Source organism: Episyrphus balteatus, chromosome 4, assembly GCF_945859705.1.
Source record: "Episyrphus balteatus chromosome 4, idEpiBalt1.1, whole genome shotgun sequence".
NCBI lineage: Eukaryota > Metazoa > Arthropoda > Insecta > Diptera > Syrphidae > Episyrphus > Episyrphus balteatus.
Window position 1 is genome coordinate 68961826 of NC_079137.1, and position 24350 is coordinate 68986175.

Here is a 24350-nt window from a genome sequence, read left to right on the forward strand (position 1 = left end):
TGAAATTAAAGCCATATTAAAGTTCATACCTTACAACCTGAAATCTTACAAAGAACATAAACTTAGGACTGGAAAATTTATTTTTTTAGTTCTACCATATTATCACCCGCCAGCCAACCTTCCCGCCTGTCCGCCTCCCTCGACACGTTTTAAAATTACTCACCAAATTGTTTCGCCCTAGAAACTTTGGATAAACTCCAAGAAAATTTTTCTACCCAGCTAACGAGCAACTTTAAGCTCAAAAAAGAAAAAAAAAAAAAAGTACCCAAAAGAAAACATACAAGACACTAAGCTTACATAATATTCATGTGGGAAAATGTTCTTCTATACTTTCTTGTTCATGATGTAGCGAGGATAAATTTATATATAAAACATTCCTGCCTTAAGACAGAAACGACAAAATGAAGCAAAAAAAACTACACCAAAACCCACTGACTTGGTGAACCTATTTCCTTTAGACTTTTCCTCTCTTATTGGTGTGTTGTATATTTTCTTTTTCCAGACTTTCCCTTGCTGCAAGCGAAAATGCTTTTGTATGAAGAATTTTTGTTGACGATGATGATGGTTCGTTGCCACAGGCTTTGGAAAAACGCTATATGTGGTAGATTTTCATTTCATCCCCAAAATTGTTGTAATTTTGGCTCAACAAAATATTTTATATCGAAATTTTACTTGTTTCCTGTGCCCCGTGATATTATTAACTTAATTGCGTTGTTGTTTATTTTTTTTTTTTTTTTTTTGAAACTAGGACAAAGTTTTGAAAGTTTTATTCCCTCATCGTCAACGTCGTCGTTGGTTTATTCGGTGAACAAGGTTGAAGTTGACGTTTATCGTTTGCTGTTATAAATGCTCAAGGAATTTATATTAACGTTTTTTTTTCATTTTTTTTTTTTTTTTGCTTGTTCATTTTTCTTAAAAACTCTCAAGTTATTTGGTTCATTTTGTATATAATAAAATGCAATTGTTTTGATATTCGCGATGGTCAAATGGAAAACGAATTCGTTATGACCGGAAGTCATATTTAATTTTTTTTTGTTTTAAAGTTTGCAAAGTTTCCGATGGGGAATTGGAAAAATGAAGGTTTTTCCCTGCAGAGGAATAGAATTTCTTTTTTGTTTTCAATTTAAATAGCCTGATAAAATAATTAACACGGATGTTTAAAAAAAAGTATTTAAAGTAGGTAAAAGTTTGAAAGGAATTCTATGAACTTCCGATCTACTCTTTATGAAACTTTAAAGTTTTAAATTTATAGAATAATCTTTTTTGGAAAACCTTGGATCAGGAACTTTAAAGTGAACGAAATTTCTTTGATATCTGCATTTGAATTTTGGCACTGCAAAAGTGTTGATAACTTGAAAGCAAGAGGAAAAAATCCTGTTGCTTGTTTATGGAGCCTGGTGGTCTTAAATCATTAAGGCCAACAATGCTAAAAATGTAAAACGTTAAGTAAGCCTTGCTTTGTGCTTAAGCTATCAACTGTAATGAAAAAGGTTCTTGGTTAAAATCCCGCACCTTGACTTTTTCAAGGGATTTTGTCTCTTATAAGAAACTTATAAAGCCTCCAAAGCACTGTCATAGAGAGTTGTTGAAGTAAGCTCAAGTTGTAAGAAAAATGAAATTGCTTCTTTGTCAATTTTTTTATATCGAAAGGACTCTAACTTGTGTGCGTATTCTTTGATTTTAATTTTCTTGTAAGTTGTTTGTCCTAACTCTTTTGTTAGATGTAAGTGTCACCTGGCTGGCATAAAAACTTTAATCTAAACTTTAATCACCTGTTACATTCAACACGGCCCTCCGTGGTTTGCCTGTACTCTTGACCTGGCTATGGCGAAGCCAAAATAGATCAGTGCCAATAATTTTTGAAAAAAAAAAAGAAAAATCGACCGGCCTAAGAATTGAATATCAAAATATTTAAAAACGATTTCAAATTTTATTGAAACGCGGTTGAAAAGGGTCATGTTTCATGTGAGTGACAGTACGTAAAAGTAAGACTTTTTTTTTAACTAATTAAGCTCCCAAAAGCGAATATCTAGATAACGGATTTAAAAAAAAAACATAAACTTTACTTGAGACCCCAAGAAACATTTCTGCATCAGAAAATCTGAATTGCAAGAAACTTCTAGTAATTTCGAGTTCAAACGACCGCTGAGATATCTGAAAAATTTTGCACGTTAGATCCATTTCTAATGCTTGATTATAATTGTAAAGGTCAAAGGCCATTAGAAAAGTATAACTTGGTTTCTATGGAAAAATATTTCTCGCCAATATTACCTACTGTCATTTTGGCCAAAATACTATTTAGTGCCTAAAAAGTTGTCTCTTTGTTTGAATTTCATTTTTCTTGAAGAAAAAGTACAAATATACAAAAATAGTGTTTTTGGAAGTTCAAAATTAGATATCTATGGAAAAATATTTCTCGCCAATATTACTGTCATTTTGGCCAGATGAATGGTTAAATTTCATTTTTCTTGAAGAAAAAGTACAAATTAGTAGAAAAACTATATTGAGTATCTTGGAAACGCAGTGGCATATTTAGAAAATTTAAAGTTTTAAAAGCTGATTTTTGGTAACACAATGAAATAATCTATTAAGAATATTTATCTGTGATTTAACTTCATAGGAGATTTCGTTGTTCCTATAGTTTCAAATAGGAATATCAGATAGTGATAGGAACTATCGAATAAAAACTATCAAACTATCGATAGTTGTAAAATATTCATTCATTCTATAGTTTTAAATCATTCATTTATTCATTAATTCATTCATTTAGTTACTATTTTCATTCGAATAGTTTTTTCATTTGATAGTTTAGTTACTATTTTCATTTGAATAGTTTTTTCATTTGATAGTTTAGTTACTATTTTCATTCGAATAGTTTTTTTATTTGATAGTTTAGTTACTATTTTCATTCGAATAGTTTTTTCATTCAATAGTTTCATTCGAATAGTTTTTTTATACGATAGTTTTGTCATTAAAATAGTTCTTTTTATTTGATAGTATTTTCTTTTGAAGATTATTCTTATTCGATAGTTTTATCATTCGTACAGTTTTTCTATAATATAGTTTCCTCATTCGAATAGATTTTTTTTGTACGATAGTTTTTTCATTCAAATAGTTTAGTTAGATACTATTTTCATTCGAATAGATTTTCATTCGATAGTTTTTTCATTCCAATAGTTTTTTTATACGATAGTTTTTTCATTCATATAGTTTTGTTAAGCGATATTTTTTTCATTCAAATAGTTTTCTTAAACGATAGTTTTTTCAGTTGAATAGTTTTTTTATAGGATAGTTTTTATTCGATAGTTCGTTCGATAGTTTTTATTCGAATGAATAAATGAATGAATGAACTATTCGATAGTTTAAATCATTCAGTTACTAACTATCGATAGTTCAAATCATTCGATAGTTCCCATCACTAATATCCAGAGAGTTTAATTATTTGATTTTACAAATTAAACTGAAATTTGCAGTAAAGTAACGTAGTTGTTTGGTTTTGATCACTTTGGGGCGTATTCATAGATACTGTTAAAGCTGCTTTTAAGAAAAACTCGAGTTTATCCCACTTGAATTGCATTGGCTAAACTCCAGTTTAAGTTAAGCAACAACTATGAATATGACCCTTTGTGTTTAAACTGTCATAAATATAGAAATATCATTCAAAACAACGGTGCAAGTATAACCATTCTATGTCAACTAAAATATATTGAAATATATTGATAAAAATTTCCATATTTTTTTTTTTGTCAAAAGTCACTGCCCTCATTAGGCATCAAAAAGTATTTTGCCCCATTTACGGAAAAATCGATGTTTTTTTTGTTTTTTTTTTTTTTCAATTTTTCTCAATTTTTCTCAATATTTTCTTAAACAATAGTAGGTGTAGTTTTTCAACATAATCTTAAATAAAAGGTTTCAATCTAAATAACTGCATTCCAAACTTTTCAAAAATCAAAAATTGTTTCGGTTACTTTTTTGATTGAAAAATAGGCTATTTTTCAAATTAAATTCGTCAAAAACCCAAAAATTAACAATTTTGTTCAAAAAAAAATTCAAAATAGATTAAAAACATAACAAAGTAATTTTTGTTGTTCATATACCACTCAATTTGACACATGAGATATTTTTACAAGCATTTTGCTTGTCCGGTAGTGATTACGTCTCATTAAATTGCATTTGGTGCCCTTTAAACTTTTGATTAACGCGTGTGATTGCTGTTTTTTGTTAGAACGTTTTTTCACATTTCTGTCTACTTACAGTTTTTTTTTAGATTTTATACAAAACCCCTAAGTTGATGAAAAAAGCTTTTTAATGATAAATAGAAAATGTCTTTCATTAACATAAAAGTCGTTTTTGAAAACTTACTTACGAAACGTGCTGACAATGACAACCAAAACCAAAAGTTGTAAGTAAGATTTCTTACTCTAATTTGTATTTATCAAAGCATTATAGAAAAACATAGCAAACTACTATCTCTATTAATATTTCAGTTGATGGAGAATTTTTTTTTCAACAAATGATAATAAATGAGTAAACAACTTCAGGATCCGACATTCTGTCTCCATGAAAAGAGCAAAAAAATCCTCTATTAGATCCCTTTCTCTTCTAAATATGTAGTATACATAGGGAATGTTTTGATATTAGATTTTATCATCATTTTTAAAATAACATAACCATTTTCAAAGAGAGAACTTTTTTCTGGAATAGTTTCAAAAGAAAACGAAAAATAAAAACATCTTATCCAGTCAAAAGTTAACAAGGAATAATAATTCAAGATTATTTCGTGGCCATTTGGAGAAGAAAAAACACAAAAGCCATTTAAATAACTTTCAAATAAATGGATATTAGGTACATATATGTAAAGAACTAGAGTGTAGCTATATTTCGTTCATGTTACTGGATTATATATTTTATTACTTAGAATATATTTGAGTTTTAAAATGAACGAATAATTTAAAATGTTGGGCGCCATTTTATCATGATTCCTGTCTCAGTGAATAAATTATGTTTTTCATAAAGTTGAACAAGATTATACTGCTTAAAACTTCTACATATCGTCGGTGAAACCAGAAAAGTGTGTAACTCCATTTTAGCAAATTTTATAGGAGAGCAAAAAAACAAAATCGTTTTGAAGGCATTTGTATGAGTTTTGATTTTCTAATTTGCTAATAAAATACAAACTATGAACTTTAAGGGGATTCTGAGTTTAAGGAACGGTAGATATTAGGTTTGTCTAACACATAGCATTCAAATCTAATTTTCAGAAAATTTGGAGTTACACACTTTTCTGGTTTCACCGACGATATCTATTTTATGTGTCACATAATTTCTATTCAAATGAAAAGATTTAAAATACAAGGACTTGTGTAGAAAAAAAAAAAAAATTGAAAACATAGTCATACGAAAACAGAAATTTATAGTCTTAAAGGTTATGTTTTAGAGCAAGTTGTTCTAAGAACCATTCAGTTTATGCTTAACCAATACAATATTAAAACTTTTTTATAAAATTTACCAAGTATGACAAGTAACAACTGACTGTTTCTTAACAAGAAATTCAAATTTAAATTAAATTTAACCTGATATTAATTTGTATTTATCCATTAAACGATGTTAGTTAAGTACACAATCATTATCAACTCTATTTTCCAGACTATGAAGACAGCTTCAAAAAGTTACAAAACAATAAATTAATGATGGAAAAGAGAAAGAAGAACAATTTAAAATCTAACTTTTTTCTTCCATCAATTAAGTTAACTTTTAAGAAATATGTGCCTGCTTTCACATCAAAAGCATAAGTTATTTTTGCAGAGGAATATGGAAACGAAAATTTAAAATCCTGAAAACTGAAAAAAAAATTATAATTAAGTAATCGTATAATTCTGAGCTTAAGGGTAAATGAAATTTGTCGTTAATTTAAATAGAAAATGTCTGTAAAAAAAATCTCTTTTTGACAGTTTTTAACTTTTTCTTTGTAACAAAAACTGTCAAACTGGTTGTTAAGAAGGATCATAGTCATGGGACTCTGAAAGTTTATTAAGTACTTCAAGGACCTTTGTGATAATGGTCATAAAATATACAAATTAGATTACAAGATTGACAGCAATTTTATCAATAAACATGCTTATAGGTTCATTAGTCGTTTATAGATGTCACTGACACAATTTTGTCTAGTTTTGAACATTGTGAATTAGAACAGTGGTAAGGTCAAATTGGGAGTGCGATGTCTTTTTGTGTTCACTTACTCACTTAAAATAAAATTATATTAGAGAGATTTAGCCTAGATTATGCAAATTGATTTAAATTGGTAATTTTTTACACGGAGCTGAGAACTTTTTTTTAGAAAAATTGATCAAATCTTGTTAGAATTAGAAATGACACATAGTTTTAAAAAAATGCATCAGATATGACATTTCGAATCAGACATGACATTCCGAAGATAGAGAATGCGAAAAATGTGGGTCTCGTAATTCTGTCTGTCTGTGTAATGTGGCAAATGTGGTCGTACTTTTGAAATTTTTTTTGCAGCGTTATTAACGGAACCTGCCATTTTCCTACTGTCTGATTTTCTCCTATTGAAAATTCAAAAAAAATTTTAATAATTCTAATGTTAAAATTAAGAAAAAAAATTCAAAAGAAAAAATTAAAAAAAGAAATATTTTTTGGATGTATTTCTTTAATAAAAAGGTCAAAATTTTGGTTTTGAAATTATTTGAATACAAATGAATGCATTTTATTGAAACTTTGTTTTAATGTGTTGATAAATATTTCGTTTTTAATGACATACCAAATTTTTTTTTAAATAGTTTTGAAATTTCTTACCTATGCATATAAAACATTATTTTTAAAAAAGGGTCTAAAATTTCTGTGTCATATAAGAAATTAAATGACATACTTCATTTGAAGATCAAATTTATTAAAAAAGATGTATGTAAAGTTTTAGCGGTTTTAGCTCCATATAAACAAAAAATAAGGAACACGGTATTAAAAAAGTTAAAAAGTTAAATTTTTTAAAGAATGGTTAATACATAGTTTTGTTAAAAATCATACGTGAAAAAGTATATCTTCCTATATTTTATTGTTTCCTAAAATAATTAGTAACGGTATATAGAGTTTTTTTTTTATTTCTGACGTTCTCAAAAACGACGTGTAGGTACGATTTCAACAAAATCTTTATTCGAAAGGTTATAAGTGGCCTTATTATATCGTATCGTACATTTTGTACGATTCCCGTAAAAACAATCACGGAATCCGTTCGTAATGCAAAGTTTCATACAAATCGTCACCGGATTTTGTGATTGTCTTTTTTTTAAGTCGTAAAAAATTTCCGATACGACACGAATTCGTGATAAGGCCGATCTAGTGATCATTTACGTTTCACAAAAACAAATTAACTAATTTAATCGGTAGAACTTTAGATTAAAAAAAAAAAAACAGTCATACTCAAAATTTAAAATCAAAGAAAAAATATAATATAATATAATATAATAATCACTTTTTAAACTTCAAAGTACAGTGGACTCCCTCTAAGTCGAATTTCCCTCTAAGTCGAACTTTTTCACCACTTTTAATGAACAATTAAAAAAAAATACTAAATAAATCATAAAAACGAAATTTCAAAATTTTTCATAAACCCGTTTTCAAAAAATTGATTTTTCAAAAAAAAATTTTGAAATATTTTTTTAAAAATCCAAAAATGAGTTTTTTGAAAACTTTCTAAAATTTTAATATCACCTTCACCTAAACGCTTTTGTATAAAAATTTTCGTTGAAATCGGGGTGGTCTTGAACGAGATATTCATAAATAAAAAAAACCGTTCTATGACAGGTACCGTTAATAAAGGTAAAAAAAATATTTTTTTTATTTCGAAAGTTGGCTCTTATGTGTAATACTACACTCAAAAATTTTAATCAAAATCGTTAGAGCCGTTTTTGAAAAAAATTAACAGACAGACAGACAGACAGACAGACGGACAGACAGACAGAATTGCCGGACCCACTTTTTTGGCATTCTCCATCATCGTAATGTCATGTAAAATTGTTATCTCGAGTTCGATTTTTTTTACGAATCCTAAACTTGCCCTATAGTACCTATATCGCAAGTAAAAAGACGAAAAGAAGACTATTTGTGGAGGAAGGAAAAAACTTTGAACGCTGATTACTCAACTTTTTCTTAATTTCAATGACAAATCCTTAGTTTAAACGTATTTAGAGCTGAAAGCTGACCAAGAATAGTCGATCTTTTGAAAGCAACCGTAACACTGCACAAAAACGGACTTTTCTATAACCTCCATTATAACTAAAATTTAACGGCTGAACGTGTTATCGACACAAAAACTACTGTGATAAAACACTTTTTTATAGCTTCAAATTGTGGTATTATAGCTTGCGATCTTTAGCTACCATGACTAAAATGTTTTTACTGACTGATATTAGCAATCTAACTAAACAAAAACACTTTTCAGTATTTTGGTTTCCAACCATTAATCATCCTTGTAACCGTATATAAAAAAAAAAAAAGCCATTCGGCTTAGTGATAGTTTCAAAGATCAATCAGTGATGTTGCAAGTCAATTATTGCCACATTTACCGTTCCATTTCTGCTGACTGAGATTCTATCCTTATTGAAATAAATAACAAAACTTTTTAATAATATTTTTACATGTTTTTTATTTTAAATTCGTTTAAAAAAAGTTTTTTTTTGTAACTTCATTTAAAAAAATTACAATCAAAACAAATGAAAAATATCACAAACAATCTGTTTGAAAGTCCATTTTGTTAAACTAAATCATTACCATAAATCAAAATCCTTCACATAAAACACTTGAATAAAATCACTTTTGTTAAACTTATTTAGCATATTTGTTGTATTTCATCTCAGTTTCATAGATTGTGATCGCAAAAACGAGTAAACTTTCAAAAATGATATTCAAAATAAATAATTTTACCCGTTAGTGTCGGTCACAAAATGAAACTGCGACAGGATTTTAAATATTCACATTTTGTTACTATTTTTTTTTGTACTATATAAACAAATCACTATACATTTTTCTGAACAAAATTTAAATAAAATAATTCCAAAGGATTGCAAGAAAACAACTATAAAATAAAATTTTAAAAACTCGCATTGTTATAACTTCGCCGATCGGAGTCAGCTTGATAAATGACTAGTGATCTAATTAATCATCTGATTAATATTTACCCAGAATTCAGCTAATAAATGACATTCAATATGTCTATTGGTTTGAAAATTGGTTTATACTCTGTGTTCACGGATCTCTAATGTATCTATATTTTTTTTTTGCTCTAAGGTTGTTGTTATTATTTTTACTTTGCAATATGCGACTCTTTTGCGGTTTATCATTGCGCGCCGATGACGCCTAACGCCGTTGTCGCCGTCGCTACGCGCTGAAGCCACCAATATTGTCGTTATAAAATTGCGATAGTTTACACATTGAACGATTTCTTTTAACTTGATGGAAATGCAAATGAGAATTACAAGGAAACAGTTAGATACTGAAGTCTTTGAGAATCGTAGATATGTGGCCAATGACGAAGTGTATAATGTAATCCTAGACGTATATGAATTCGAAACAAGTCCAATGGAAGGGGTCTTTACCTCGCTCTGTCCTAGGATTGTGTAAATTTGTTTATTGTTTAAACTTTTAAATTGTGGTTTTTGCTGCGAAAGGGTGTCAAATGAATTAAAAGAATTACATATTGTAAATTATTTCCTAACTCTTTCCATTTGTTTCTTTTAAATTAAACTCAAAAACGTACAATTTAAAATAAAGTCCCAGAATGTACTGAAAAAGAACTCAAAAACTTCTGTTTCTTTTCGACTTAGGGAATATAAGTAAATAAAACTGGAATGATAGAGTCAACATTATACATCTCCTGAGGGATTTTTACATTTTTTTTTTCAAAAGAAAGTAGAAGATTCATGGATATATGTAGTTTTGTACAAATGCCCTTTATGTCTTCTCCAAACATAACCTCATTTTCTGTCAGTTTTGTAACATTTAAAGCACATATTGGCCTGCGGTATTCCACATTAACTGACTGCAACGCGACACACGACAGGAATAGCATACAAAATGAAAAAAAAAGAGAAATATTTTCTACTACAACTTGGGCCCGGCTAATGTGAAGGAGCAGCGCACTAAAAATAAACATAAACAATGTTGAGAGCGCGGGCTTTATACCGACTCCAAGCTACCATAGAGAATCCTGCTTTGACCTAATTTTGTATTGCTGGTGAAGGTAGAAGTATATAATATTGTGTGTTTTTCTTTCGTTGCAATAATAAATAAGAATAACATACACGATTAGATAGATGTCGCATATACTTGCACAGTTATAGATACCTTTTATCTGCAGGTACATTTAAATACTGTCGTAAACTGCAAATGTGCATAATGTAGTTGGTGCAATGGTTAGAACATTATGTTCGTTAAAATGTACGCTCTTAAATTGAAGCTTGCATTTAACTTTGTGATTGAATATTCTTGAAATATTTCTACAGATTTTTCGAGGAATGGTCCAATTGGATTCCTCTAAGATCAGACGCAAGGCTTACAATTTGTACAGTATACAGGTACAGTACTCATTACAGGAACTCTTATGAATTAATGTTCTTAGGTTCACCACGCACACTGAGCTGAATGTGACGGATGCTTCGCTAAGGAAAGTTTTTGGAATCGTTGGGAACTTGAAATATTTGTTCACGTTATTTTGTATGTTGAGAAAAGAACGATATAAGTTCAGTACAGAAATTCTTATGAACATAACAACTAGCTGAATCTGACGGGTTATTTTCGGAAAGTACTCACAAGCTAGTATTTTCTGCAACTCAAAAAGACACAACTTGTAATAACCTGTGATTATATAGATTTTACTAAATACAATGAGTACATAAAACATTTCAACATCGGTTTCAGTGCATGTTCATACACTTATTTATACCCTGTAGTTAAACGTGTTAAAAATATAGATATGAATTCAGTGCATAGTTATAAGAAAAATGCACACTGAAGACAAATGGTATATACTCAATGCACCAATATGTACTAAACCTTTAATGTACACACAGGCTTAATGTATGTAGAGTGTAAAAGATTCTAAGTCACTCGATACTAAATAGTATGTATTTAGAGTACAGCCTTTATTGCCTGAGAACAGACTTTCATGTTCTGAGCTCAAATTTTAATATGCTAATAAAAAACGTATATGTACTGATTACAAATTTGTATGTTCTGAATTATCAGAATGAAATTATGATAATCTTTAAAACAATATACTGGTATCTCATTTCCTTATTGTTCAAGGAGTTTTTAAATCTATTTTGCGTAGGTACTCTATGCATTTTGAACATCGTGTCCTCTTTGTGCTAACGTGGCACTCATTTTTCTGAAAATCTATTGCACATTGCCAGAAATAAGGCCATTATTTGTGATTGTTATCGCCTATAAACAGAAAATAAAGTAATGCAACAAAGAATAAAGAACTCAAGACGGTTCCCTGGTGTACACTACTTTTGAAAAAGAACACTTTGATTAGGATTTTGGAGATGAAGATCATAAACCTAGACCCGATATCTTTATTTTTGTTGTTTTTTTTTTTTTCAAAACTCAGAGGATATCTCTTCTGAATAAAATACTTTTTATAGTTTCCGGTACCAGATTAACTTTTTTGACTGTTATGTCGGGAACTTTTTGGCAAGTTGGTTCGGCTTTGGAAATAGTCAATTTAAAATCCACTATCAAAATTTTTGTCACATGTAAAGGTTTCCTTAAACATAGTTAAGTTTTTGAGGCAGTTGTAAGGTCATTTTAAATACATATTGTTTTTTCTTCCACCAAAGTTCATTCAGAAAGACTAAAACCAATTGGAAATCTCACCCTTTTATTTTATTTTAATAAAAGTTCAGTACTAAATTTATAATTCAAATACAATTTTCAAACGCTTTCTATTCAAAAGAAAAATATTTTCAAATCAAATAAAAGACCCCTACAAACTAAATACAAAAGGAAACACTAACCCTACTGCGAATGTCCTTTTATTTCCTTTCCGTAAATACGTAAAAACCCTCTATCCTACTTCTCATAGTCATACACACTCCCTATCTTCCAACACAAACTATATACGTGTTATATTTCATATTATGTATGTGAATAAAAAAACATTTCTCTAGGACTTTAATTTGTTGCAGTTATTTGTATGCTGTCATCCTATATCTGGAATACGTGGACAGAAATTCAAATATTTTCTGCAGACTCAAGACATATAATGTGTGTCATTAAATAGTGACACAATCTTTGTGTGGTTAAAAAGGAGAAAGATAAAAATACAGAGGAGAAAAAAAAACCTCAGAAACTCAATCGGTTAGACCTATTTTTTTTTTTTTTTTTGTATTTTGTTCCTCTATCACCATCATCAATACCATCATTATACTCCTTCTCACCACTATTGGCATCAAACCCAATGAAACACCCAGGTATATTGGCATCAATTTATGCTTTAATTTCAGATATCATCGATTTTCGCGCCTAATGATGTCTGCTATTAGGTCTAAATGCATGTAGACGTGTGACTTTGGTTTAGGGAAAGTCTAAGGTGTTGTTATGGCAGACTAGACTCACCCATTATTACGATATTAGCCTAATGATTTTATTTTATACAAAAACTTAGCTACATATGTATATGTATATACATATCTGTGTGAAGGCTTCCAAGGTTTTAAGGATGACGCAGGTGGTTAACATCTTCCTCTGATAAAAACAATCAATAAATAGATTTGTCTTGTATTTATGTAAGTATCTAATTCCAAATTTGAAATCATAATTTAAAAAAAATTCAAGTAAATCTAGCTGTATTTTACGAAATTTTAAAGAAAAAAAGCGCTAGCATTGAAATTTTAGATTGACAAAACAAAAATTAAAAATTTTCAAAATATGGAAAAGTCTCAAAAATGGTATGTTTCAAAATTTAACTTTTTTTTTAATTTTTAATTTTTTTAAATTAATCTAAAATTTAAACGATATTTATTAATAAAATGCTCAAATAAACTCAAGAGAATTTGTTTTGCTCATGTAATAGTGATTAAAACTCAGTAATTTCGTCATTCCGTAATTTTTAAAAAAGTTTTCATATTCTGAGAAGTCGTGTCAGTCTAGGTGACTTAGTGGTTGCCTTTTACTCCTGTAAACACACAAAAAAAAAATGGTTGAAATGTCCGCCAATGGTTAATGGATAATTTGTTTAAAAAAAATTAGATGTTTTTAAATGCATTCACCTTCGATTACAGATTAAAATAAGTTTCTCATAAAATTCATCGAGTTTAAATTAGCTTTAATATAATTGTTAATAATAGCTTATAAAAGAGCAAATAGTCAACAAAAATTGCAAAAATTTCGTCTTACATTATGAACACAATATTTAATGCACTTATTTACAATTTTGACTATTTAGTCTTTCATTTCAATACAAAAATTAAGAATAATTTTCAAAAAAAATTCTTTTGGATTATTAAAAAATTTTTAATTTTTTTGAAATCATGTGAGTGGTTATAGAGATATTGCCGTGTTAGCTTCATATTAAGAATGCATTTTCCAGGAGAAGCATAAGACCTTTATTGATTATTTGGTATCGAATGGAAGGTACTTTTATTACCTCTCAAACAATGTTGTCAGCAACACTCGATAGAAAAAAAAACTGTTATTTTTTACATTATATTATTTCATTATTGAATTTAAATGGAGAAGTCCTCAGGTTTGATTTAACACCAGTCTCATACCTATCTGTAAGCCTTTGGCCCAAATTCCATACAATTTTTCCAAATCTACTTTGTGGTAAAATTTTTTTGGAGTGATATTTTAAGAAGTTTTGGACCTACAAATTTATTATCTTTAACTGATTTTTTTAAACATTTTCCATAATATGCACCATTCACATTTTGAATGCTTAAAACTGAAAATAGTCCAAAAATTTCGCGCTTTTTCGCACACCGAGGTATCTCAAAAAATCAGTACAGTGCAATCAATACTCACACTTTGCCAAACAATTTTGATTAAAACTCATTTGGGTTTTTTCTCGTTTGTCAAGAGAAACTTTTTGTTGGTCGTTGATTTGACATAAAATGTTATTTTAGGCCATTCAAAATAGTGAAAAAATTCGTATTAAATGTTTGTCTATGCAATAGACCAAGTCTAATGGCTGTCGATCCGTATTTATGAAAATACACATACACAAAATTGCACACAATGCCATAAGGATGCAAATAAATTTTTTTGTTTGTCATACTTAGTTTATGTTAAATCAATCCTTTTAGATCTGTTTACTTTAAAAGTCTAAAACTAACCAAAAAATACGTTTATATCGAATTTTAAAAACTTGCTTTCAATTAAAAGAGTCAAAAATAAGGAAAAGTCCTAATTTTTCAAAGGGTACATTTAAGTCGTTTCTTGACAAAAAAAATTTAAAATTGCATATTATTAAAGGATTTTACCTCTCTTTATTTTATTATGACAAAGTTTTGACGTACCGGATTCATACATTCAATAAATTTTTTAACTTTTTTTTCATTGATTTTAGGTTACAATTTTAGTCAAAAATAATTTTTAATATTTTTTTAACCACCTTAACTTAATTTGCTATGAAAAGTGTCTTTGAACCATTTCAAGGTTAGGTTCAAACAAAACCCTGTTTTGTTGAATTCAAATTGTAATATCTTTCTATCTAACTGCAACTTTGGAAACTTTTATACCTTTTTGAAAACTACAATAACAGGGCAAGTTTAAAATAATAAACCATTACCACACCATACATATTTTTTTGCGGTGTTGCTCCGAAATAAAAGTTAGAAATTGAGTTATTATAAAACTTGGAATTGTTAATTAATTTCCAGTGAAATGGCGTATGAAATAAAAAATATTTTGATCAAATAATTGTTCCTAAATATTTGGCAATGTTTTAGTGAAAGAATTGTGAAAAACAAAAATTAATATTGGGCGTAGGAAGCAAAATACTTTTGCCAAGTAGGGATTTTTCGAAATTTCACAAGAACTGCATTAAATCGAAAACCGTAAAGATTTAGGATGAACAAGTTACCAAATTCTGTGAGACTTTAAGTTGGCCTATGCATATTTCGTTTGATTCATTACTTTTGGGACACCCTGTATATAAATTCTTGTGTATAAATTTTCATTTAAATGGTTTAAAAGTTGCTCGAGAGAAGTTTGAAATGATAGAAAGAAAAAGACCATCTAACAGTAAGAGATTTAAAATTTTTTATTGATCCTATTTTTTATGAAAATAGTACGTATACACCATAGTGACCCTGAACTTAATTTGTATCGTTTTCTTCTCCTTAATGCAATGTTAGGAGTATTTGTATCCCGCTGTTGAAAAAAATAATATTCTTTTAAGCATCTGCTTTAAATTAATGAGTAGGACTCACCAGGTTGATCTCAGAAAGTAGCGGCTACCTTTTTAGTTTTGTATATTTGCATGCAATTATAAAAAAATATCGGCCAAAAAGAAAATAATTTATGACAAAACTTCCGCACTGCATGTTTTTTCGCGTTGTAATATTTGAAATCCTGTTTTCTATTTTAAAGCAAATTTTATAAAACTTGAAAAAAAAAGAAACACCCTTTAACTGCCTAAATAGGTAAAATATCTTCACAAGAAAGAACTTCAAATGCAACCACAGATTTTTTATTTCGCTATTTTTTTTTCTTTGCACTATAAAATCCCTGAAAGCAAGATTATACAGTTTTAGATGGTCACATATATTAATACCATATAAAATATAGATTCATCATAGAGACATGTTGTGCGGTTTAAATTGAATGTGGTTTCAAAATCTAGGTAGCTGGATAAGTTAGCGATATAGGCCCGTTTTTGTGGGTAAATAAAATCAATATGATATGAATTACCTTCGTTTGTACAATTTATTACATATTTGCACTTAGGTGTATATATTTTTTTTTTCTCTATGAGATTGGTTTATCCTCTCTGTGTAAATATTATTTTACTTTTATATTAATTGAATTTTTTTTTTCTTCTTGTATTTGCAGTTCATTCTCTACCACATTTGACCGTATTGAGTTTATCGGGTTGCAGTAAACTAACAGACGATGGAGTCGAATTGATTGCTGAGAATCTACAAAAACTTCGTGCATTGGATCTATCCTGGTGTCCAAGAATAACAGATTCTTCCCTAGAATATATTGCCTGTGATTTAAATCAATTGGAGGAGCTAACTCTAGATAGGTAAGTCTAGTACTATCCTTATAATAAATTGAATGAGTATAAAGTTGATGATAAAATTGCTGCCACGACGCAACGCGAAACAAGAAGCAATGGAAGCGGAAATATGAAATTGAATCAAAATGACTTTATTGTTTGAACTGTGTAGAAGCCAAAGCATGCAAAGTGTTTTTTTCCTTTTTTGTTTGGTCTTGTTGCTCGAATTATACATTCTAATTGGTTTTTATGTAAAATTCAATTTCATTTCTATGAATATAAAATAAGTGCATAATGGGAGAAAATTTTCACCCAAGTATACGGTTCATGAAAATGAAATCTGCGGATGAGAGTACACATTGTTTGAAAAACAGTGAGAGAGAAAGATAATTTAGTTTTTTTTAAACAAGTGGTATAAGAACTGAATAAGAAAAAAAAACATACATTTTTTACCACAATAATTACGCTGTGCTACAAAATATAAAAATTGGACAAACTTATCCAGTGACCTAGAAGTGGTTATTTGGGGGTTTAGGAGAGACCTCATGCACTCATCGATTTTTTATTCCGCCGTTTTTTCACTAATTTTAAACTCTTTAACGGTTTCAGGAGGAAAAATCAAGGGTTTTGCATTGGTAGTGGTCAACTACATCTTTAGGAATTCAACGCGTAAATCTTCATTACAAATAGAGCCCATTTGAACAACAGGATGACAAATCAAAATACAATTTATTGGTCAATGTGGCGTATACGCAACCTTTTTTTTGTATTAGAAAAACTTAAACCATTAATATATTTTTTAAGTAAATATTTCTCCGAGTCAATAGCTGTGTTTTTTTGTTTATCTATATAGATTTTGTGCAAAAAAACGACATCGAGATTTTTAAAATCCATGCAAACATTTGGCACCACTGTACATATACTTTGGCAGCTGTCTGTCAAAAATGTTGCTTTTGTTTTTTTTTATTTTAACTCCGAAGTGGAAAGGCCATTACATCCATGTTGGATGCAAACAAAAATTTTCATATGGCCATGGCATCCATGTTGGATTCAAAAAATTTTTTTTTCACAAAAAACCAAAAATTATCTGTATATTCTTAGCTACATTTTAAGACCATGACCATTAACATTAGTTGCGTCGTTCTTGTGCTATAAGCGTTTGAAGGTAGCCATATTGAATTTTTTTTCGATTTTTTAAAAATCAAATGTGAAAACTTTTTTATTTTTATTTCTAATTTTTCGAAAAAACTTTGGTAATTTTATATACATATCTGTTCAACAATCTTATCAGGATCCATTTAAGATTTTTATCTGAAAAGTGCATTGCGTATATCTCGAGATATTAACATTTCAATGCAACCATGTCAAACAAATTTTTGATTATTTTTTTCTATGAGAGTTTTTTTCAAACCTCGTTTTCTCCGCTTTTTTTTTTTTTGTTAATATTTTCAGATATTTCTGTATGAACACAACAATTAAACTACCTTGGCACTACCGTTTTTATCGAGAGAAAGTAAAATCTGGATAATTATCTGGATTTTTCAAAAATCTATACAGATAAAGTTTTTGTTGTTTTTAACACGTAAATTGTTTTGATTTCAAAAATCTCGATGTCGTTTTTTTGCACAAAATCTATATAGATAAACAAAAAAACACACCTAATATAAATTTTTGTTCAAGAAATCTAGAAAAAAATAAACAATTATTGTTTTCCAATAACATTTTTCAAAAATTCTTGGTTTTTGATTTAATCAATTATATTAATTGAAAAGTCCATGAAAAAGTTTAAACGCTTATTTTGCTATTTTAAAAAATATATTACATAACATCAAAATTGGGTCTGAAAAAAAAAAAAAACAAAGTTTTGAAAAAAAATTCTCGTCAAGTTATACGGACTTTAAAAAAAATTATGCTTACAGACAAAAATTAAAATTAAAATAAATCTTTTTCAAGACGCAACCAAAATTACAGCTCAAAGTTTAAAGAAAATTCTTTAGATTTAAAGACAAAACAGATTGTAAGAGTGTATTAATTTTCTTGTATTTATGAGAACTTTGTTTGAATATTTTTTCCAATTTTAAGAATTCTGGAAAGAGCCTAAGCTCGAAACGTTAACGAAAAAATTACGCCCATATTATTGACAAATTTAAAAACAAGTTTTATATAAAAACATATTTTGTGACTTCTTAATTTTGAAATACCTCGACCAATTGGCAATTAAACTGAAATTTTATTTAAGATTTTGTGTTCTAGATGTCAAATCTCTCTATAATTGTGCCAAGTTTGGGAAAATTTGCAACTTCTAACATTTTCACTTAACATGTTTTGAGATACAAAATGTTTTGAAATTAGTGAAAATTATGGGCGTCAATACCTATATGTTTTAGTACCAACCTCAAGGATTTAATTTATTAAAAAAAAAACCCGAAGATTTTAAATAATAATTTCAAATTGTTTTCGTTATGATAGACCAGGGTCGATAATTTTTGAAACCAAACAAAATCATAGTAGAATGAAACCCATTGGAAAAGGAGGTGAATATGATGAAAATTAAAGGAAAAATAAATTACGGGCGAACCAAGTTCGGGAAGTGGGTGGGTTGAGTTTTTAATGGTAAAAAATGGTATATCTCGATTTCCGGCAAAACTACAAATCCTATAGAAATAAGTTGTATGGCAAAGTTGTAGGTAATAAAAAGAGCTACAACTTTTGTATCAACAATTTTTTCACATAACCTCAAAATTTATGTGAAAAATTCGAAAAACCGAGTTTTTGGTTTTTTATTTTTATCTTTTTGAAAAACAAAAATTTTTCTACGAAATTTGGTGAAAACTTACCTTATTATATCCCAAATAAACTGTAATTTATTTGATTTAAAATATTAATTTGTTCACCTTATTTTGACTTAATACCAAAAAAACACCCTAATTTTCAATCGAAAATTCACGTGTCAAAATATCAGCTTTTTTCAAAAAGTCGGTGGGCATTTCGTTCGTTAAAATGTCTATTTTCTGATGGTGTAAAAAAAAATTTACATTAGTATACTATAGAACATGTTCTAGTAAAATTCAAAAAATGAAAAAAGCTTGAGTTCGAAAAAAATTTTGTATCATTGTTTACAATTTTGGCCTATTTATTCAAATTTACACTTTAATTACTCAAAAAACGTAAGATTTCATGTAACACTGATAAATCTTACGTTTTTTGAGTAATTAAAGTGTAAATTTGAATAAATAGGCCAAAATTGTAAACAATGATACAAAATTTTTTTCGAACTCAAGCTTTTTTCATTTTTTGAATTTTACTAGAACATGTTCTATAGTATACTAATGTAAATTTTTTTTTACACCATCAGAAAATAGACATTTTAACGAACGAAATGCCCACCGACTTTTTGAAAAAAGCTGATATTTTGACACGTGAATTTTCGATTGAAAATTAGGGTGTTTTTTTGGTATTAAGTCAAAATAAGGTGAACAAATTAATATTTTAAATCAAATAAATTACAGTTTATTTGGGATATAATAAGGTAAGTTTTCACCAAATTTCGTAGAAAAATTTTTGTTTTTCAAAAAGATAAAAATAAAAAACCAAAAACTCGGTTTTTTGAATTTTTCACATAAATTTTGAGGTTATGTGAAAAAATTGTTGATACAAAAGTTGTAGATCTTTTTATTACCTACAACTTTGCCATACAACTTTTTTCTATAGGATTTGTAGTTTTGCCGGAAATCGAGATATACCATTTTTTACCATTAAAAACTCAACCCACCCACTTCCCGAACTTGGTTCGCCCGTAATTTATTTTTCCTTTAATTTTTATCATATTCACCTCCTTTTGCAATGGGTTTCATCCTACTATGATTTTTTTGTACTTTTTAATGTTTTTGAAGGCATCGGCACTGGTCTATGAATGCAGCACAGAAAATAATAAAGTACATATTCATAGAAAAATCAATTTTCTAAATTTTGCTCTTGAAGATTTACTGTACGCCACTGTCGCTTTTTACATAGTTCTTAGAGTTTTATAAAAAAAAATATTTGTCTTTACTATTTTGTGCATACAAAAAATGACGACAACGCGAGGCAGAAATTGTGCTCCTAGCTCCTTGTCCAATTTTCATTGATCTGAACAGTTTTTTTTCTATCCTAGGGGATTCCTTTCCATTCTTCTACTCCTGCAGTTTAAAGTTAATTTACTGGCGATGGAGTTAGATTTTAAGCTTCATCCACTTAGGCTCTACCTACCTAAAAAATGCTCAAAAGGGTTTTTATCCGGACGAGACGCTGACCAGACCAGTCCAGTGAAAAAGATGGCACCTTCTACCCTATTCACACCAAAAGACAATCTCGGATTTTGACAACATTCGCACCGAAAAAGTACTTATCTGATTAGATTGCAGTTAATTACGACACAAGATGAAGTCTTATTTCTATTTCCTTAATATTAGTGAGTCAATCTTTATAAGTTTAGTATCACATGAATAGTGATAGAAAGTGGTAGAGTTTCCAGTAGCAAAAATTTAGAAATTTAAAGCGGGTACTTCTTGTACCCAGTGGGAAAGAATCAAAACATTTGCCCATTTAATTATAAATACCTCATTCTCTTAATAGAAGTTTAAATCAGTTAACAGATCTGTTAAGAGATTGAAAGGATTGAAAGCAATATCAATAGTTCATACAAAATCCATTTTAATAAAGAAAGGTTGAGGCCAACTCATAAAAGGGGTTACTCTGATCTTTTATATGTTCTATAGCGCTAAAAGCAGGTTCATAAGAACAAATAGATTGAGCAGAAAATATATTACATTGGGAACAGAGATATACGTTAGTCAGTTTAATCATAATTGAAACAGAAATGAAAATAAAATTAAAACGTTTAATGCTTTCATATATAAAATCCTCTACAAAATGTTTATCCTTGGTTGTTTACACACATTATATGTATGTGGGTCAGGGTATATTTTTCTATGAAACTTTTATACGCCTTGTCTTCAAAAGATTAACACAAAAAATATTCAAGCTGTTATACGTAGCTGAAGTTTTTCAATAGACATAATTAAAATTAATGTTCCACATACGCCTCAGTGACCGTTTCGTCGAACCTAAGCTTTTTTACATTTCATAAATCTAAAATTTGAACATGATCTAAACACATTCTTTCTTTTATTTATTTTAGATGCGTTCACATTACTGACATTGGAGTTGGTTACATTTCAACTATGCTCTCGCTTACCGCTCTATTCCTGCGCTGGTGTTCCCAAGTTCGAGACTTTGGACTGCAACATTTATGCTCAATGCGAAACCTGCAAGTACTTTCCTTAGCTGGTTGTCCCCTGTTAACTTCTTCTGGCCTATCCAGCCTTATACAATTGAGACATCTACAAGAATTGGAATTAACCAATTGCCCGGGCGCCAGTCAAGAACTTTTTGAGTATCTCAAAGAACATCTACCACGGTGTTTGATTATTGAATAATAATACGCAATAAAACAAATAATTTATACTTGAATGAAATTAATAAAACAAAACAAAAAACGGTTATTTTAAAAAATGATATTTGAAAACTAAATAAGAAAATAAAAACTTTTATTATTGTTGACTGTAAAATACTACAAAAAAAAAAAAAGAATACAAAAAAATAGATATTAACCTTTAAAAAACAAAATAAAGCTAAAAATAAAAAAAACTTATTTCTAAAACAAAAAGTTCTAATAGTGAATAAGACGGTAAAAAAAAGATTAAAAGTCGTTGTAATTTTAAAACCAGATTTTGCAGTAAGTAAAAAAAAATGATAGCAAGCAAAAATAAATAATATTTTAAAACTAAGATTAATATTTTTAAGTCTATTGATTTACAATTTAATATTTTTGATCGTTAATTTATTAATATATAGATGTAAAATTTTAATATATAATTGTATTTCGTTTTCTGTGATTTATGTTTTAAGTTTATAAAATTACTTCTTCTTTTTTTTAAATCTAATTCGATTATTTTCTCTTAACAAAAAAAAATATATGTATAATGATGCAAAAATTACAAATTTTGCAATGTTTGTTAAAACTCACTCTCTACGTTCAGTAATAAAATTCTTAAATGCTCCATTTTATTTAATATTTCTTCCATAATTGTTCAATAAAAAAAACATAAAACTGGCCGATATTTGTATACACTTAAAAATATTTGTGTTCAAATAAAAATCATCAGAAAATAAATCACTATTTAGAACAAATACCAAACAAATCTATCTGATCAAACTCAAATCAGCACATTATTCAGACAACAAAAAAGGATCCAAGCACATGGTTATCTATATAGCTTAACAAACTAATTTAATAAAAAAAAACGATGATATTAAAAGCAAAAATCAAAATTTAATTCCTTCCCCAATCTTTCAAATTTTCAAAAAATAAAGAATAATCTCAGCTTTACTTCACAATTTTACAAATTTAAAATTGCGTCAAAATAATAAAAAAAAAAAAACTTTAATAACAAAGACTTATAATTAAATACAAGTAAAACCTTTTTTCGGAAATATTAAAAAAGAACAAATTGGAAGAATATAAAAACCACACGCTTAGAAGCATATAGGGCATCACCACAATATTAAGTAAAAATAAAAATAAATTTAAATAAAAAAATAAAAAATCCAAAGATTTAAAACGAAAATATAAATACAAAAAAAATTGTTTATTGTAATAAGCTGTAGCAACAAAAAATAAAAAAAAATGAAACAAAGGAGTGTAAAAAGAACAATTATAAAATACCAAAAGGTAAATATTGAAATTTTAAAAATTGAAATTAGAAAACAAAATACAAAGGCAAAACAGGATAATAAAAAAAAATGTGTTTGCATTTGGATTAATATACTCAAAAGATTAACCAACAAGTAGTAAGTATAGGTTTATAAGTCCTGCCTGTTCCAGTTATCAAAATGTCTTGCCTGAGTTTGCATTTTTGTTTGTTTTTAAGGCGAATAAGCCAAAGACTACCTTAAAATTGAGATAACTCAGACAACAAAACACAGAAAAGGAAGTTTTTGAAGTTTTTGAAAGAAGCGGAACAGAGTTAAACGTTTTGTTAAAACGAATTGTTACACATGAAAGCATAACCTGAAAAAAAAAACAATAAAACTTAATTTTTCGATATTTTATTTTTGATTTTTATGAAATTTAATTAGTCGTTTGACAGAAATTCTATATGATTTTCGAAAAGAAAATCACTAAAAGATAGAACTTTTCAAAACACTAACGTTTGAATTTTTGTATACAAAATCGTTGGATTCGTTTTTGGGAAAAGTTTGTATATCGTCGGCACAAAGCCAAAACCGAGAATCTGCATTTTTGGAAACTTTCACTTTAAAGGCTTGGCCACACCGGAGGGTATGCGGTAGCGGTACGGGTAGAGGTAACGGTACTTGTATGAAAAAAATTCCAAACTGACATATCATATCATATCAAAACTACAATTTTAGAGATTGGTGTTTTTGGCTTTGTGCCCACTATATTTGCATCCAAACATTTTTTTTCTCATATACGGTGGCAGATATCTGTGGACCAAAGTCTCGAAACAAGTATTGGTTTACAGATATGAGTTCAAAGAGAACAGTCCCATGCATTAAGGTAAAGAAATCAAAAATTTTATTTTTTTCAAATTTTCGAAAAAAATCAAGGTTAACCCCTTGCCGAAAAAAATGCATTTAAAAAAAAATTCCTCCAAATTCATCGAATGAGACATCAAAATAAAGGTCTCGTTAAATTCTATTCATAACTGGAAACAAAAGTTTCTTGGAGATTTGGTTGCTGAGTTATTTGCGTCGAACCTTTTTTTTTCTTATAGCTACTAGAGCCCAAATAACATTATTTCGCAAACGATCTTATTTCCGAAGAAAAATAGATATCGAAAAGATTTAAACAGTTTTTGAAAGAAGAAAAATAGTAATTATAGGTATCTACACTGCTTCAAACTATACTGAAATATAATTACCTCAGATTAAAGCATAAACTCAAAAAAATGTTTTGGCTTTATATAACGGTAATATTTCAAAAACGGAGGCTATTAGAATATTTCTGACTTTTCATTCGAGTTCAGCACCCCCAAAACATTCTTGT

General features: G+C 28.5%; 2 protein-coding genes across 2 annotated transcripts in view; both read left to right on the plus strand.

The window, feature by feature from the left end:
- Positions 1–22887, plus strand: part of LOC129919135 (F-box/LRR-repeat protein 16) — an 85302-nt gene extending 62415 nt beyond the window's left edge. Inside the window, exons 5-6 of the mRNA XM_055999984.1 lie at positions 16072–16267; positions 21420–22887. Of these exons, the coding sequence (XP_055855959.1) occupies positions 16072–16267; positions 21420–21717 (494 nt within the window). The 3' untranslated portion in view covers positions 21718–22887. The remainder of the gene's footprint in view (positions 1–16071; positions 16268–21419) is intronic.
- Positions 17474–24350, plus strand: part of LOC129919139 (translation initiation factor eIF-2B subunit epsilon-like) — an 80547-nt gene continuing 73670 nt past the window's right edge. Inside the window, exon 1 of the mRNA XM_055999989.1 lies at positions 17474–17493. The gene's annotated coding sequence lies outside the window, so the exon portion shown is untranslated. The remainder of the gene's footprint in view (positions 17494–24350) is intronic.